We start from the raw sequence: 16,388 nt of genomic DNA on the forward strand, positions 1-16,388 counted from the left end.
GGACAAGTGGATTTTGTTACAGGACAAGTAGAATTGTGAAGCAACCTACTCCATGGGCAAGTAGATATTTTATTAAATTCCTCATTTATTATAGAAATAAGAATGCAGTGAACTTTGGGTTGTTCCCAAGTTTAGGCAGAGAGAAGCTCCTGTATATAGCGCACACTTCAACACCAGTGACACATTGAATCTGCTCACCTCACATGTCTTGCAGAATTTTTAAGCATAGGATTAGAACGTTACAGATCTCGAGGCTGAAGGCATTGACATTTATAAATGACACCTGAACACCCAGATGTCAATATAGGACTATATTAGCCATGATACTTGTTATGTATTTTTTATATGATATGAATTAATATTTGAGTTTAGTATTCTTTGTAAGGATTTAGAGCATTTAAGCGTGATTTGTGTAGTATTTATTGTTTCCCTGACTTGTCTGGGAATGTTTTGAAAAATATTTTTAGGATGAATTATGTGCTAATATGTTTTAGGCAACAATGTGTATTATTATAATCAAATTTAAATGCAAAAGGCATTGTAAGGATATTAAACATGCATTGTACAATCTGCTTTTCTGTTCTGGATTTACGATATAGAATAGGTTTAACAAGACATAAAAAACAAAAGAAAGTGCAGTTTTGCTGACAGGATGAGTTGTCAATGTTTAAACGGTTAGGAGGATTCAGGAGCAGGCGTGTGCATCAAGGCTGGGCCTGCAGTGGTGAGCTTGTCTAGTGTACTGTAGTGAAAGGTTCTGGCTGTGGATACTAAAATATTCCCCTTACATTGTACAGTTGTGGTCCAGTGGCGGCCACTTTGAAGTAGAAAGCATAAGGAGTCAGGCATTTGGCATTGCCTTTATAAGAATGTTTACATTTGTGTGTATATATAAATTATATATAATAGCTCCTTCTATGAAGTGACTACTTTGCAAGAGCACCAGGATTAGTCTGCCTTTTTTAATCTACAAACAATAATTCAATTTTTACAAATAATCTTCCTTTATTTATATCATTATCGTGTATCTTTCAGTAGCTCCCAATATGACCATTGATGCACAAATACCGGTTTTATTTAGCAACTAAATATTTTCAATGTGATGTCCTGACTGTTGCCTCCAATCCTGTGTCAACAGCTCTAAATGCGAATCAGCGCTCTGATGAGCGGGGGCAGACAGCGGGATGTGCTGCTGAAAATCAAAAGGGCAGTGAAGTGATGCCCCCTTGCGGTGATGACTGGGTCTGGTACCGGAACAAGTGTTTCTATTTCTCTGAAGCGGGAGGAACCTGGACGGAGGCCAAAGACTCGTGCGCTGCCCTGAACTCCACCCTGGCGACGATTGACACCCAGAAGGAGCTGGTAAGAGAGGTGACATTCCGTTATTCAGGAACTGACTAAACTCCAGCTTTGTCATCCCCCACAAAAGTCATTCCTGCTGCCCGAAGTTCAAGATACTCAGCTCCGCATCTGTCCTGTCTGTGTGCTTTCGAAGGGGGCGCCTAGTCGTGTTCCCTCATCAAACATTATCTTTATGTTTCACACTAGTTTAAAATAGATATAAAACAAAATATGAAACACCTTCACCGTGAAGGTGTTTCATATTTTCTCTCGCTCATGATACAGAAAGTGAAGCGATTCTCTGCCAGAAAATTCATGTTCTAAGCTTCTCTACTTCATGAGACACTACTACTCAATGTAATACTAACAATAACAACTTACTATCATCTCTGCTCTAATTCATTTTGGAGTGTTTTTTGCCTATCTGGGCACTGTAATTCCACTGAACTACTGACTCGATGACAATCAGTAAATCTCTTGATGTTCTTTTTTTTATTTCTCGTTTGCAGGATTTCTTGCTGCGGTACAAAGGGGACTCTGATCACTGGATTGGCCTCTGGAGGGATTCTGAGAAGCGGTGGAGATGGATTAATGGCACTGAACTCAATAACTGGCAAGTCCACACCCTTTTGCTGTTGTTACTTTTTAAATGTTTTACACAAACATCGCATCGAGAAACTAATGACAACACCAAATGGTGCTGCAGAAACAGCTCTCCATGTAGAAATACTAAGAGACTCAAATTAATGGAGAACAGTTCTGCAGCTCTGGGGTGGAGAGTTCTATTAAAACATTATAGCAAATTGTTAGGACATTTTTCTAAAATAAAAAACAGTATTTTTAAGTTTAAAATACGAAAACGCATTTTCCTAACTCCTATTCATCTAGGACTACCACAATTACAATGGACGACACACCCCACTGAAGCATAATATATTATTACATTTTAACTTAATTTTTTGATTTCTATTTCATGTTTTTAATTTAATGTTAATTTTACTACACCTGTCTCTTATGTGGACGTTTGTGTTGAATGTGTCACAATCTTGGGTTCATGTTAAGTATTATTCTATTTTGTTATTCAAAATGTTTTTTAAAAGTTGTCATTTACATTGCTTTTTATTAAAATCTTATAATGCACATTACAATTAACGTGATGAATTATTTAAAAAACGTTACTAATAAACTTGTTATTTCAGTTCACTTTAATTTAAAATATTATTTAATTTATTATCATTGGTTTCTTATCTGTTATTACTTGCCTCCCTTGATTTTATTAGAGCGTAGTACAATATCCCTAAACGCCAGCCTCTTGGCTGGTAATGATTCCTCATTTCCCATTACTTCCTTCTTGTCCCTCCCAAATGTTGCCACACTTACCACTGCAGCTTGTGAATTCCATTTCCGTGTACATAAAGTGCTTCTTTACGTGTTCCAAAATAGCTTTTGTGACTAGGCCCGTATTTACTAGGGGTGGGCAGAATTTGCGTAGTTGCGCTATGCAAAGCTCTGCAAAATGGTAAATAATCTCTGCGTGCATGCTAAAGTTCCATGAACACGCAGAATTGCTTGTTCCGTGTGTTCGCAATGCTTTTTTTCTGTTCGCGAATGCTGTTTGCGTGCTCAGGGAGAAATATCTTGCGAACACACAATTTGAAAGCGCGAACAAGCGAAAAATTCCGCTAAGCCGCGGATCATGGAATTTTTTGGCAATTCCGCGTTCTCCGCGGAACTCAAAATTACCCAAATTCCGCAAATTTCGCGAACCGAACGTAATTTATCGCCCAGGCCTAGTATGCACCTGTTGAGCCTGCGGAGGCCTGGTCCTCACAAGGACAGCTCTGAATCCACAGGTGAAATTACTGTTACCACAGAGTTCCTGGGGTGCTCTGCCCTGCTCCTGTGAGGTGATTCCTTCCACAAGGTCCATCATGGGCTCTCCTGATTAAGACCTGTCTGGCACAACATGCTACCAGTTTGGAACCCAGATGTGGAATCTCCCAACTCCGCTTGAGGGAAGACTGCAGCCTGAAAGGGCCCTACTGAGTGCTCCTTGGCATTCTACCCAGTGGCGGCTGGTGACATTTGAAAGTAGCGGGGTGTAGCGCGCGTGCCCGAACTCCTTCCCTCCTCCCCCATGAAAAAATTGAAAATCGAGTGGACATTTGGACAGTGACTGCATATGGTGCATTTTCAAGCAATAATAAACAACTTGTTAGGTTGCTGGTGCTAAGAACTGTTAGATGCATGAGCGAGCTACAAACCTACGGAGTTACTTAAACAAAATGAGAAGTGCTCAAACCAACCAAGTGTATGAATACATTTTCCTCCACGACACCCCTGCTAATTTACTGATTGAGGTGGTATATCCCCATGGCATGTCAGATTTCAGACACCCTTGCGTGTTTAAACAAGTAGACCCAGGCACCAAATCGAATTATCCCAAGGGGTTAATTACTCCAAGGTGACTGTACTGTGTTCGACAAATGTAAAAGCCTGCTGACCCAAAGATTCTTTCTCTCATACATCCACTGCCTCACCCGCAGCAGCAGGGCAAACTCCCGTCTCACACATCCACAGCGAGCAGTGCAAATGCCTTGGCACTGGCAGTATAGACAAGCTGGTGTGCACTGTTGCTGCCTGCACAGTTTGACAGCACATGAGTGGCAAGAGACACCCTCCTTGTCAAACAAACTAGGCAGCACCTCCAGAAATACAAGTGTCCCTCTTCTCCTGAACATGTGCAGAGGCATTCAGGTTTCCAACAAAAATAAAGAAAGTAAACTCGGCGTGTGTATGGTGAAGCCGCAGAGAGCTGTGGAGTTGTGTTGATGAGAACCAGGAGTCCATGGGATGACGTCTCCCCCCAGACGGGCTTTTTGCTCCAAAATATTAATTTGTGACTGTGAGTCAAAATTGCACCATGTGAATTTCAAAGTGCAAAACACACTTACAATCAGTCGCGGCCGGCATTACGGGTGGGGGGAAGCGGGATAAATAAAATAAATAAAAGTCAAACTTACCTTCTTCCCGCCTTCAAGTTCCGACTTCGAGACTCCAGACTCCCGACTCCCGCTGTCCTGTTCTTTTGAATTCCAAGTCGTTCTGGTCATCACGCAGGAAGGCTGCAGGCATCCTCCCTCCCCTCCACCACAGCACAGCGCTGTGATTGGTTCGGCCAGCTCCCCAACCACGTCATTTTTCTCTGTATGCTGCAGCATACAGACAGCAGGGAGAGTGGGAGGTGTTACTCGAGGGCAGGGGGGTGCGGCTAGCCCACTGTTCTTAATAAAGTTAATACTGTCTGTTTGGACAGCCTCTCAGGCTGCCCAAACAGACAGTATTAACAACAGTGGGAAAGCCACTCCCCTTTGTCCTCGAGTAACGCCGCCCACTCTCTCAACCAGGAACTTCTGCTTTCTCGCCGTGCGAGAAGGCATAAACAAATGGTAGTTCTATACTATTTGTTTCTGCCTTCTCGCACGGTGAGGAGCAGTGGGGCGGCGCCCAAACGCCCCCATGGAGGATCCACCACTGATTCTAACCCTTTCCGCCTACCCCAGCCCTCACCATCACCCCTGCGTCTCGGACTGTAGTTGGAAATGCTGAAGCCTCAACCACGCTGGCTCTTAGTCACTTTGCCTTTTAATTGGCACTGGCTTGTGGCCAGCTTACGGTTACCCACGTCAGATGCGAATGCCTGCCTGCTCGTCACTTCCGGTGCTTGAGCATGTTAGTGGCAGAAGAAAAATAGACATAGCTGTGCCACACTCAAACATGGCCTCGACTTTGGCACGTGCCTCTCACACAAGAATGAGGGATTGCATTGATTATCACAGTACTGTTCACCGCACTCTGGTTTACAACTCAAGAAATAGGAGAGCATTTCAGTCACCCCAACCTCAAAGCAGATAAGTCAAAGATCAGATGTATGTTGCATTGCTACTCTACTTTTGAACCTGGGTGTAAATAAACTCCTGATAGCTGTATATATGGAAATATCACTGACTGCAGATTCCACCCATTGCAGGGTATTTTGTGTTAGCAATGTCTGAATTTCTGATCTTGTTTCTCCCTCCAAGAGCAGGGCTCTACAGCTCTTAGTCGCCACCCTTCTCCAAGCGCCTTGAGACCCTCTGGGTATGTAGCGCGCTATATAAATGTATTGACTTGACTGACTTGACACCCTCTGGATGTTAAAGCTCACTGCAGGTTCTTGGCATTTCAGTTTGCTGTGCAGTAGCACCTGGTCTTCGTGGAGCAGAAATGGGGGTCTACACAAACCATGCTGAGTGCCCAGAGGCCCTGAGACACCAATTCGGTCACAGGCCTAACACCTAAGGCACTTGACTGAAAGATCATGAGATTCAGCAAAGATCATAGCATCTTGCTGTGCATGAAATTATTAATAACGCACGGATTGCCTACCGAATATTAATGTTACCCCTATAAATATAATTCATCCAAAAAACCGGTGTACCCACCCCTCTCAGCACTCAGTGTGATCTAGGTAAAAATAGAACAAGCTAGGAGGTCTTCTGTGACTTCTAGGTGCAGACCTACATAGCACTACAGCACAACCAATGTAATAAAGAAAACTCTGAAAAGAGTGCGGGTGTGCAACAAACCACAAGTAACGCGCCCAGAAGCAGAAAGCCCCTAAAACACCTGGCTTGTGTGACCCTGCATGCCAAATTTTTCTACCTCTCCCTGCAACAAACAAGTTCTTTTGAAGTCCCGCGTGGGATCAACGCAAACTTTATTCTTTGCTCATTTGTATTTTACAACCACACACCATCGTTGATACAACAGCAGTTGGTATTTTCGCCTGCTAATAAAGCTCTCACAACAATGTCCTGAGCAACCACTTTTTTACACACATTTTGGCCGATATTGATTGGAATTAGATTCTACCTGCTAAGTGGTTCTGCGGGGAAAATAACTTTGCTGTTTGTTGAGCTGAAAGAAAACGTAAGTAATTTCCCAAATTCACAAGGGCAAAATCAGGATCTTTCTACAATTCTTTGTGTACAAAAAATGCACACCCATATAAAAACCACTTAAAATGAATAAAAACACTTTTTGTGCATTCTACTTAGTACTCACAGCGCTATATATAAACTAAATAAACAAATTAGGAAATAATGCGGAAAACTACTCATACCTCTTGGAGAAAAAGTCTGGTCTTTGGATTATTTGAGGTCTGTCAAGAATGGAATGAACATTAGTACTTCTGTTTACAAATGTGGGTGAATACATTTTTCCTGGTTAAAATACCCTGTTATAGAGAGTGCCTACAAACGAGCAATATCAGTTATTTGGCTTTATTTCAATGCAAAATAATTTCTGCAAGAAAATAATTTTTAGATTTTATCACTTGCCTGACTCTCTTCTCTTACGCCCTACACCTGTTCCCTGGGATAGGGCATTGTGGTAAAAGCCCAAAAATATTAGCATACTTTTTAAACTGATTTTGATTCGGTTTGTTATTGATAAAAACAAATCGCTAAATCTCAGGTCAGATAATCAGGCCCTTCATATACCGATTTGTTGGGTAACCCAGGGCAGGCACGTCAGGTTCTGGCAAATTGTTCCCTTCCCACCACGTTGGCACCAGGCATGTTTCTGCTTGTTCAGCATCTCTGCCACACAGCTTCTATGTGTGTTTATAGTGATACTGAATTGAAATACAATACTCCTGCTAGTGTGTATAGGTAACATGTCAAGACCCAACGCGTTCAAACTTTTCACCTTCCCATAATCACAGCAATAATTAATGCAATATTTTAGACTTTCCCAAAGATGAGAGACCAAAAATAACCTTTATTTTTTAGCATTCCCTATTGTTTGTTGATAAGAAAAACAAAAAAACCCAGATACGCAACTGCACAGCCTGTCTGAGAGCTCAACATATGTGGATTTAAAACAATCACCAAGGGTACAGGTGCTACCTCTGAAAAGGATTACCCCCCAGTATGCCACAGTATACGTGCACAGTAAAACCCCATTCTTCGGACAGTGATAGAAATACTTTCCTTGCAGCCTTGGGAGTGCAGTGCATTCTTTCTAGTTCTGGGGCTGCTGCCTCCTCAAATTACCCATTCACGTCTTTCTCATAAACAAGTGCCAGCTTACTTTTCTTTAAGAACCGAGAATACTTGTATACTTATTTCCAATTCATTTGTTTCTGAGTTTGGTGTACTCAGCTTGAATGAAGGGCTTCAAAAGACCATCAGTGGTGTGTACATTTTCTCACGTCATGTTTCGTTTCTGCTGTTCACCCTACACAAACTTATTATAGTTCAGGTTCTCATGTTAGAGGTTTACAGCTGGAACCATTGAAAGAACTTCAAATTAAAATAATTTTGCTGATTATCGGGGTCTCCATACATTGTTCACTTAAAATGCAACCAGACTTGTGTCAGTATGGAGATACTGAAACAATGATTTCAGCTGCAAATTGTGGCCTCCTGTGTTTTTTTTTTCTCTGTGTGGGTAAATGTCTTTAGTGTCCCTTCATTCTTCCTTTCTCTAAAATTTAAACAGACATTGTTTAATCTCTTTTCAGAAGATTTATAACCCAAATCATAATAGAACTATAATAGCTCATCTCTACGCTGCTTCCAGGCTGCGTTCTTATTCTTCAGCAGATGTGGCTTCAAGAGATGATACAAACCCTAGGAAATCAGATTGTAATCTTAGCACCAGCTCCAAGAGGCAAAGTGAAATAGAAAAGCACAGCCCATTCTCCTCGCCTGGGAGACCTATGAAACGTAATTCTGGTGGGATATCGCTTTGTCCCAACCGGTCCAGTTGATCCCCAGTGACCCAGTGTTCCTGCTTCCATGATTACCGGGTGTGCAGATCTCTAACCATGAAACCTCAGGGTTCCCCAGAAGGGGGTGTGGGCAGAGACTGATCACAGGCACTACTCGAAGTCCCACATGCCAAGGTGTTCCATGTAATGCGCCCCCACAACCAACATTAGCCAACCCTCACAAGGCAACCCTCCCGTGTACCTCATGATCATTGCAGGGGGTGAATCAGAACAGAAAGTCCCTGGAATCAGAGGTAACCATGCACAAATGGACCTTGTAACCCTTTGTCCGTAGAATTAATTCAAATTCCAGGGACTGAAAGTTGCAAATGTTCTAACCGCTTTATTCAGGTGCGGCTGGATAATGTCTGCATTTTCCCATCTGCCACCTTACTTTTTCCCCGCTCTCCATTGGGCAGGTCTTGCTGTGTTCCACTTGAAACATCAGTGTAGTATCCCTCAATCGCCTTGACTCTATCAGCTCCCTGCAACATATTACCATTCTGTGAAAGACTGGGTGAGACTACACTTTTATGAAACACACCACACAGATGCGATTCCACTTGCCCAGTGGAGTGAGTAGGGTCTACTGACAAGTGAATTGTGCCAGCTGAGCACGTTTTGTCCGCTGCACCCGTCCTAATACATTCTTGAATCCTTCCAGACTAATCCAGGTTTTCTCCCAGTGAGAGCTTAGGACCCAGTCTTGGATGTGACCCCACTAGTGCTCACTAATGACGTGTAGAGAGAACCACCACCTCCCTTCTGCATGTGCCTGTCTGACTCCAGCCTTCCTTTTGTTCTCCCCATGGTCATGGCACATTGTTTACTTCAGGGGGGTTCAATGAACACCCAATAGGGCTGGATCCATAGTAGTTTTTCTATATAGCAACATAAAATACATGAAAATACAATGAATCTAAATTGTACTCCTGAAAATAGGTGGTGGTTATTCACAAATCAAGGGAGCAGAGCACAAAAAAGGGGATGGGATTAATATTGAATTTAATCTCAACCATTGATGTAATTCAAGCTGCATTCCAGTGCATAGTTCATTAGGCCGTCTGAGCATCACATACTGGAACCAACCATATTGAAATCAGTCATGACCATCTCCAGCCTGAACTACAGAGTCACCACCCATTGCGCGGGGACACAAGGAGCGCGAGACTGTTTTCAGCCTTGTTGGACCTGGTCAGTAAAGTCCAGCTTGAGTCCTGCTGCACAGTGAGGATGAAATCCATAACCTAGGAGGGATGGGCTGGAAAGCGATCTAGGATGATTATCCGTGGTTATGATTAAAGCCTTACAGACGTCACCTTTTGTGCTATCCATTGTGCTCCTTTGAGGTCATCAGTTATGGTAATCTATAAATTCAAATATTCTTTGGAGACATTTAGGACCTCACCTTTTCAATGTGTGGCCTAGCACCTGGCTGCCTTAAAGCGCTGTTCTACACCACTGTGCCTCCCTCTCAATCTGATTTTATGCTTCTTTCCTCCTCAGGGGCGTCAGACCTATGTCTGAGGTTTTTACTCTCGCTATCGACACTCCATACCTGTCCCTTGAAGGGCTACATTGCTTAGAGAAGCTTTAAGAAGCACCAACCTCAGAAGTCATCCCTTCGGCAACCAACTTGTCACTTCCGATTTGCAAAATACCCACCTATCCTTTCCTGAGGTCTCCTACCTGGATGCGCTACCTAGATTATCTCACTTGTTTCTCTAGTATATGTCTTTAAAGACTTTAGCTGCATTTGTGTCTTTGTTCATATGTCATCAGTACCAGTATAATCGTCTTCCACAGTCCTGACAGTGTTTTCTTGTTGTTGCAGGTTCAAGGTAGCAGATTACTCGGATTATGCCTACCTCAATCATTACAGAGTCAAAAGTGGAGAAATTTACAACACACGGCACTGGATTTGCAACAAAACGCCCACATATGAAAGAAAGGATAAAAGAGAGAAAACTGTACCAAGTTTTCATTAGGGGCATTTAGAGAATGTATGGTGCACATATCCACAGTTACTCATGAAACGGATCCTTGCCGTTTACCGCTACCGAATAAGGTATTTACGGAGCGGGGTTGTCCATCATGCATGACACACTTGTGGCTGCTAAGAAAACATCTGCTGAGCGGCTGGGGTCAAGGGTTACACTGTGCTGATGAAACTCAAAAAGGTGGAAATATGTGTTTTAGCCCCTCTTAACGGGTATAATAGGTAATGGCCCAATGTGAATGGGTGATATTAATGTGGAGCAGTTGGCAGCCAGTGAAAACTTGTTATAAAGGCTCAGCTGCTCTGTGGTAGATGCTCCAGACAGCCCCACATGCTATAAGCTGCTGATCATTGCCATTATGATTGTGGAGGAGAAGGCCACTTCATGCTTTACAGGATGGAGGATGGCACATTGAAAAGGAGAAACTGGTGGACTGGGAAATGGGGCAAATACACCTCAATACCCTTCGAAATTGATGGTACAGGCTTCAGCCATTATACAGCAATGCTTTAATTGCTCAAATGGATGTAGTTTAAGATGCCAGGCAGCTAAGAACGCTTTCTCAAACTGCTCATGCTCTTCATCAGATGTCAACATACTGAGCACATTTGTGCTTATGTATTTCTCTTCTGCAGGCGCTCAATGTGCAATTGTTCACCCCTGCAACTGAATTGAGAATTCGTTTTATCATTATCTTTAGTGTGAGTTCTTGTTGTACGCTCTCAGTACTGCAAAGTCCGCCTTAGTCATGGACGGTACTCCACTGAGGAATACTGGGCAGCCACCAGGGGCGCTGCACCCACAGGGGATCCAGATTTCTCACTGATACATCAAAAATAGCCCCAGAAATAACAGGAATGATTAATGTTCACTCCTAATAAAGGCCTTGGTTTCCTTCTTTTTGTTCATCCTTTCAGTCTTTTTCATTGTTGGCCCAGTGCCATCCCATGCACAGCTAAGCACATTGCGGCACAGTGTACATGAAGGGTCCCTCATGCACTGTATTAGCAGTGTGTAATGCATATCAAAGTTCTTCACAGTGAGTCTGGTAACTGTTAATCTGTGCTCTATACAGGTCTAAATGTCCCCTGTAGCCCCCCACCCCTCAATATGTTTGAGGATGTATTCTGTGTAATATTACAAATGTTACAAAATCTGTATTGTTAATTTTTTTTAATTTTTTGTATTTATTAAGCGTGAACATGGCCTATCGATATCAGAACGCTGTGCATATGATAGATGAACATTCACGAAGATCGGATAAATAAAGACTATCTAATCGAAACAAATATCCACTTTTATTAATAGATGGCCTAAATTCATTATACGCCTTTGGAATAGGTTCTGTGAGGACGTTTTCCATGATTCTGCTTTGCATTGGTTACGTTTTAGGAACCCAGTGGACATTATTTGTATGGGTCCCATTGGGAATTTATGTGCTTCAGCCCTTAATTGGTATTACAGTCATTGAGCTGGCCAATGAGCTCAAGAGGACGGGCTCATTGTGCTTTTAAGAGAGGAATCTGTTCATTAGCATCTTTTTCGTCTCTTTTTTGAAGACATAGGTCGATGGATTGTACCGGACCTTCTGTGGCTGTGTGATTATGTGCAGAAGAACCCTTGTGACCCTCAGCGGACCTCTTCCGGGTTGGGCGGGATCTGGGTTTGGTCAATAAAGTTTATGAAGCAGTGCATTCAGTTAACGTAAGAATAAAGATGTGGGTTCCAGAGCTCCGTGTCTGGTGTGGTCAGTTGCATGATCCCCTGCTGGTGAGGATGCTACAACTGGCAATGAGTAGGGGATATGTGCCCTGAAACAACACGACTACTTTCCCTGAGAGCTTGCTGAGGTACAGCAAACTGCTTGTGCGTGGTACATGCCCCAAGGCAATTCAAGCAGTCTCTGCTTGATGTATGTGGAGTCAATTCTCAGCTTCAGCTCGTGTGAGGCCCTCAAAGAAGGTGAAGGCCCTACAGAGGAGTGCGATTGGAAAGCCCACCAGAAACTTACCGGTAGGTCTGAAGGAAGAGATACTGCACCACAACGCATCAAAGAGCCATCATCAATACAAAGCAAAGATGCTAAAGGCGTGAAAGCAAACATTTACTAAAAATTAAGCACTATTAATGACAATCTACCTTGGGCTTAAAACAAGAAAAAAATGCATTTTTAAACATGTCATCCAGTTATTTGGTGCTGAAAACACAAGGCTTTCATATTCAATGCCAGGCCTTAACAAGATTTTATTTTCTTTTAATAAATAATGTTCTTTTTGATGCTGAAACATGTTTACATATATTTGATAGTTTGACTTTATTGTGACTGGTTTAGATTTATTCTTAACTGTAGAAATGTGCTTTCAATAAACTTACAATAATTAATCATGTGTATCATGCCGTTTGTATTAAATTAAAAACAACATTTAATAGTGCAGAACACAGTGACATCTTGCTAAATAATAGTTGAGAATGTGCTTTCAAACATTTGAAAAGCTGACCTTCGCTTAGCTTTCAAGGTAACATGGATTTTGCCTTTCTTTTGCTGACACAGAGTAACATTCATAATTGTCCTAAAAAGCTTCCTTTTACTTGTTGAAGAAAGCAGAAAACATGAATTCTTTTAACAAATTAATTTTATGATCTAATGAATTTCCTGCTTAAAAATCGTTTCTTGCAACTACTGTAATCTTTTGCACAGTTAATTTTGTTTAGTTAAAAAAACAATTTGCTTTGTTAGAAGGTTAGGGAGGTGAAGTAAATAAAACCTCGAGCTACGGAAATGTGCCATGATGGAGATTTATTATTCTTTGGGTCAAATTTATAAATTTGCCGCAACCTTTCAATTAACATCACAGGATCAGGACAGTTTTCCGTGCTGTTTTCTACTTGCAGGCGATGGATCTTTGCCACCGTGTTTTGATCTAAAGACCTATTTTATCATCACAAACAATTTTAAATGCACTTCCAAATTTTTGTCAATAATGAGAGTTGTAAGTAGTGTAAATCAGCGACGGCTCGTGGAGGGAGTTACGGTGGGGCAGGAGGGTGGGGAGGGGGAGGGGCAGGGTGGAGGTTGCTAAAAACCGGCATATGGATAATTGCAGGTAAGTAAACAATTTAATTAATAAAACGAATTTCGTAGCTCGCACTGCATTGCATTTTGCGATGCAAGGCGCACTACGAAATTCGTTTTATTAATTAAATTGTTTACTTACCTGCAATTATCCATATGCCGGTTTTTAGCAACCTCCACCCTGCCCCTCCCCCTCCCCACCCTCCTGCGCCACCGTAACTCCCTCCACGAGCCGTCGCTGATTTACACTACTTACAACTCTCATTATTGACAAAAATTTGGAAGTGCATTTAAAATTGTTTGTGATGATAAAATAGGTCTTTAGATCAAAACACGGTGGCAAAGATCCATCGCCTGCAAGTAGAAAACAGCACGGAAAACTGTCCTGATCCTGTGATGTTAATTGAAAGGTTGCGGCAAATTTATAAATTTGACCCAAAGATCTGCCCTAGCAAATCTGGTAGCAGAAGAAAGATTTACACCTTGATCAACAAGAGCTGATTAAGTCGCCTTGAAGACTGGCAAGGCGGTATTAAAAGGCAGTTGCTGTTTTGAAGGTGTGAGTATTAAAAGGTAAGATGTCATTTCTAATTTTGTTGTTGGCTTTGTGTAGTGGTGATTTGGAGTTGAATTAATGGATGAATGAAGGTATTATTATCATCCGAAAAGACCGCACCAACCAAACAGGAGGAGGCATCGCCATCGTCCATAAGAACACCATCAGAATCACGACCAGCTTCGACGATAATCTCGCTACCGCCAAACACCTTCACTTCCAGATCCACACCGACCCCAGGACCACACTCGGAGGCACCCTCATCTACAGACCACCAGGAACCCGTAAACAATTCAACAAAGACATCACTTACTTCATCAGCCCACATGCCCTCCCCTCCGAGAACTACATTCTACTGGGAGACTTCAACTTCCATCTAGAAAAGAAAAACGACAGCAACACCACCACCCTTCTGGACAACCTGGCCAATCTTGGACTCAAACAACTAGTTGACACCCCCACCCATGTAGCCGGACATACGCTCGACTCTATCTTCACCTCCTGCAAACACATCTCCTTCGATCACAGCACAGCTCTCCATTGGACTGACCACAGCTGTGTCCATTTCAGCTACATAACTACCACGATCCACAACCCCCCACAACCCATTCCCCGAAGAAACTGGAACAAAATCACCACCGACCAACTCCTCACATCGCTCAACCAAAACCCTCCCACCCTCTCATCGGACCCAAACGAAGCTGCCACCAAACTCAAACAATGGATTACTCACAGCGCTGACGAATTAGCACCTTTGAAAAACCACCAAACCAAACAGGGTAGCAAAAAGGCCCCCTGGTTCAACGATGACCTTAAGAAATCCAAGAAACTTTGCCGTACTCTCGAGAAAACATGGAGAAAAAACCCAACCACTGACAACCTGACCACCTTCAAAGCATCCACCCGCAAACACCACCAATTGATCCGATCCACCAAGAAAGCAGCATTCAAAGATCGACTCGACAACAACTCCCTTAATAGCAAGGAACTTTTCAACATCGTAAAAGAATTTACCAACCCCACCGCAGCCTCAAACAACATTACTCCCTCCCAAGACCTCTGCGATTCGTTATCCTCTTTCTTCTACAACAAAATCGCCGACATACATACCAGCTTTAAGAACATTTCCAAAGAACAGTCCACTCCACCCACCTCCGAACCTAAACCGCTCTCTAGCAACCTGAGCACCTGGAACCCAATAACCACTGATGACACCATCCGCCTAATGAACTCCATCCATTCAGGCTCGCCAACAGACCCATGTCTCCACCACATCTACAACAAAGCAGACTCCATCATCGCACCCCATCTCCATGATGTCATCAACTGCTCGTTCAACTCCGCTACCTTCCCAGAAAGCTGGAAACACGCCGAACTCAGCGCTCTCCTGAAGAAACCCACAGCAGACCCCTCGGAACTTAAGAACTACCGCCCCATTTCCCTCCTCCCATTCCCTGCCAAAGTCATTGAGAAAGCCGTCAATAGCCAGCTCGCCGCCTTCCTTGAATCCAACAACTCTCTCGACCCCTCACTGTCCGGCTTCCGAGCCAAACACAGCACTGAAACCGCCCTCATTGCAGCGACAGACGACATCCGATCGCTACTGGACAACGGAGAAACAGTTGCCCTCATCCTACTCGACTTCTCCGCCGCCTTCGACACAGTCTGTCATAGCACCCTCATACAACGCCTCAACAACGTCGGAATACAAGGAAAAGCCTTGGACTGGATCATCTCGTTCCTCGCCGGGAGAACCCAGAGAGTCCGACTCCCCCCATTCAAATCAGAGGCCACCGAAGTCATCTGCGGAGTACAACAAGGATCGTCACTCAGTCCCACCCTCTTCAACGTTTACATGAGTCCTCTTGCATCCATCGCTCGACAACACAACCTCAACATCATCTCCTACGCTGACGACACCCAGCTGATCCTTTCCCTCACCAAAGACCCCAACACCGCCAAAACCAATCTTCATGAAGGCATGAAAGAAGTAGCCGAATGGATGAAAAACAGCCGCCTAAAACTTAACTCAGACAAAACGGAAGTCCTCATCCTAGGGTCATCCCCCTCTGCCTGGGACGACTTATGGTGGCCATCGGCCCTTGGCACAGCACCTATACCCACAGACCACGCACGTAACCTAGGCTTCATCCTAGACTCCTCCCTCTCGATGACCAGACAAGTCAACGCCGTCTCATCCTCTTGCCTCAACGTACTTCGTATGCTCAAAAAAATCTTCTGTTGGATCCCCACCGAAACAAGAAAGACTGTCACCCACGCACTGGTCACTAGCCGACTGGACTATGGAAACACCCTCTACGCCGGAACCACAGCCAAATTACAGAAAAAAACTCCAACGCATCCAAAATGCATCAGCCAGACTCATATTGGACATCCCTCGCCAAGCTCACATTACTGGCCACCTGAAAGACCTCCACTGGCTTCCCGTCAACAAGAGAATAACGTTCCGTCTCCTCACCCACGCACACAAAGCCCTCTACAAAATAGGACCCGAATTCCTCAACACACAACTGTCCTTCTACACACCCACCCGCCAACTAAGATCCTCCAATCAAGCTCTCGCCGCAGTTCCGCGCATCC

At 43.5% G+C, this 16,388-nt stretch overlaps 1 protein-coding gene across 1 annotated transcript in view; it reads left to right on the forward strand.

Annotated features, from left to right (window-relative positions):
• Window positions 1-12,545, forward strand: part of LOC147665200 (killer cell lectin-like receptor subfamily B member 1B allele B) — a 44,053-nt gene extending 31,508 nt beyond the window's left edge. Inside the window, exons 3-5 of the mRNA XM_086949680.1 lie at window positions 1,139-1,362; window positions 1,851-1,954; window positions 9,993-12,545. Of these exons, the coding sequence (XP_086805806.1) occupies window positions 1,139-1,362; window positions 1,851-1,954; window positions 9,993-10,146 (482 nt within the window). The 3' untranslated portion in view covers window positions 10,147-12,545. The remainder of the gene's footprint in view (window positions 1-1,138; window positions 1,363-1,850; window positions 1,955-9,992) is intronic.
• The last annotated feature ends 3,843 nt before the right edge of the window (window positions 12,546-16,388 follow it).

Source organism: Lissotriton vulgaris, unplaced genomic scaffold (genome assembly GCF_964263255.1).
Source record: "Lissotriton vulgaris unplaced genomic scaffold, aLisVul1.2 SCAFFOLD_1867, whole genome shotgun sequence".
Classification (NCBI taxonomy): Eukaryota; Metazoa; Chordata; class Amphibia; order Caudata; family Salamandridae; genus Lissotriton; species Lissotriton vulgaris.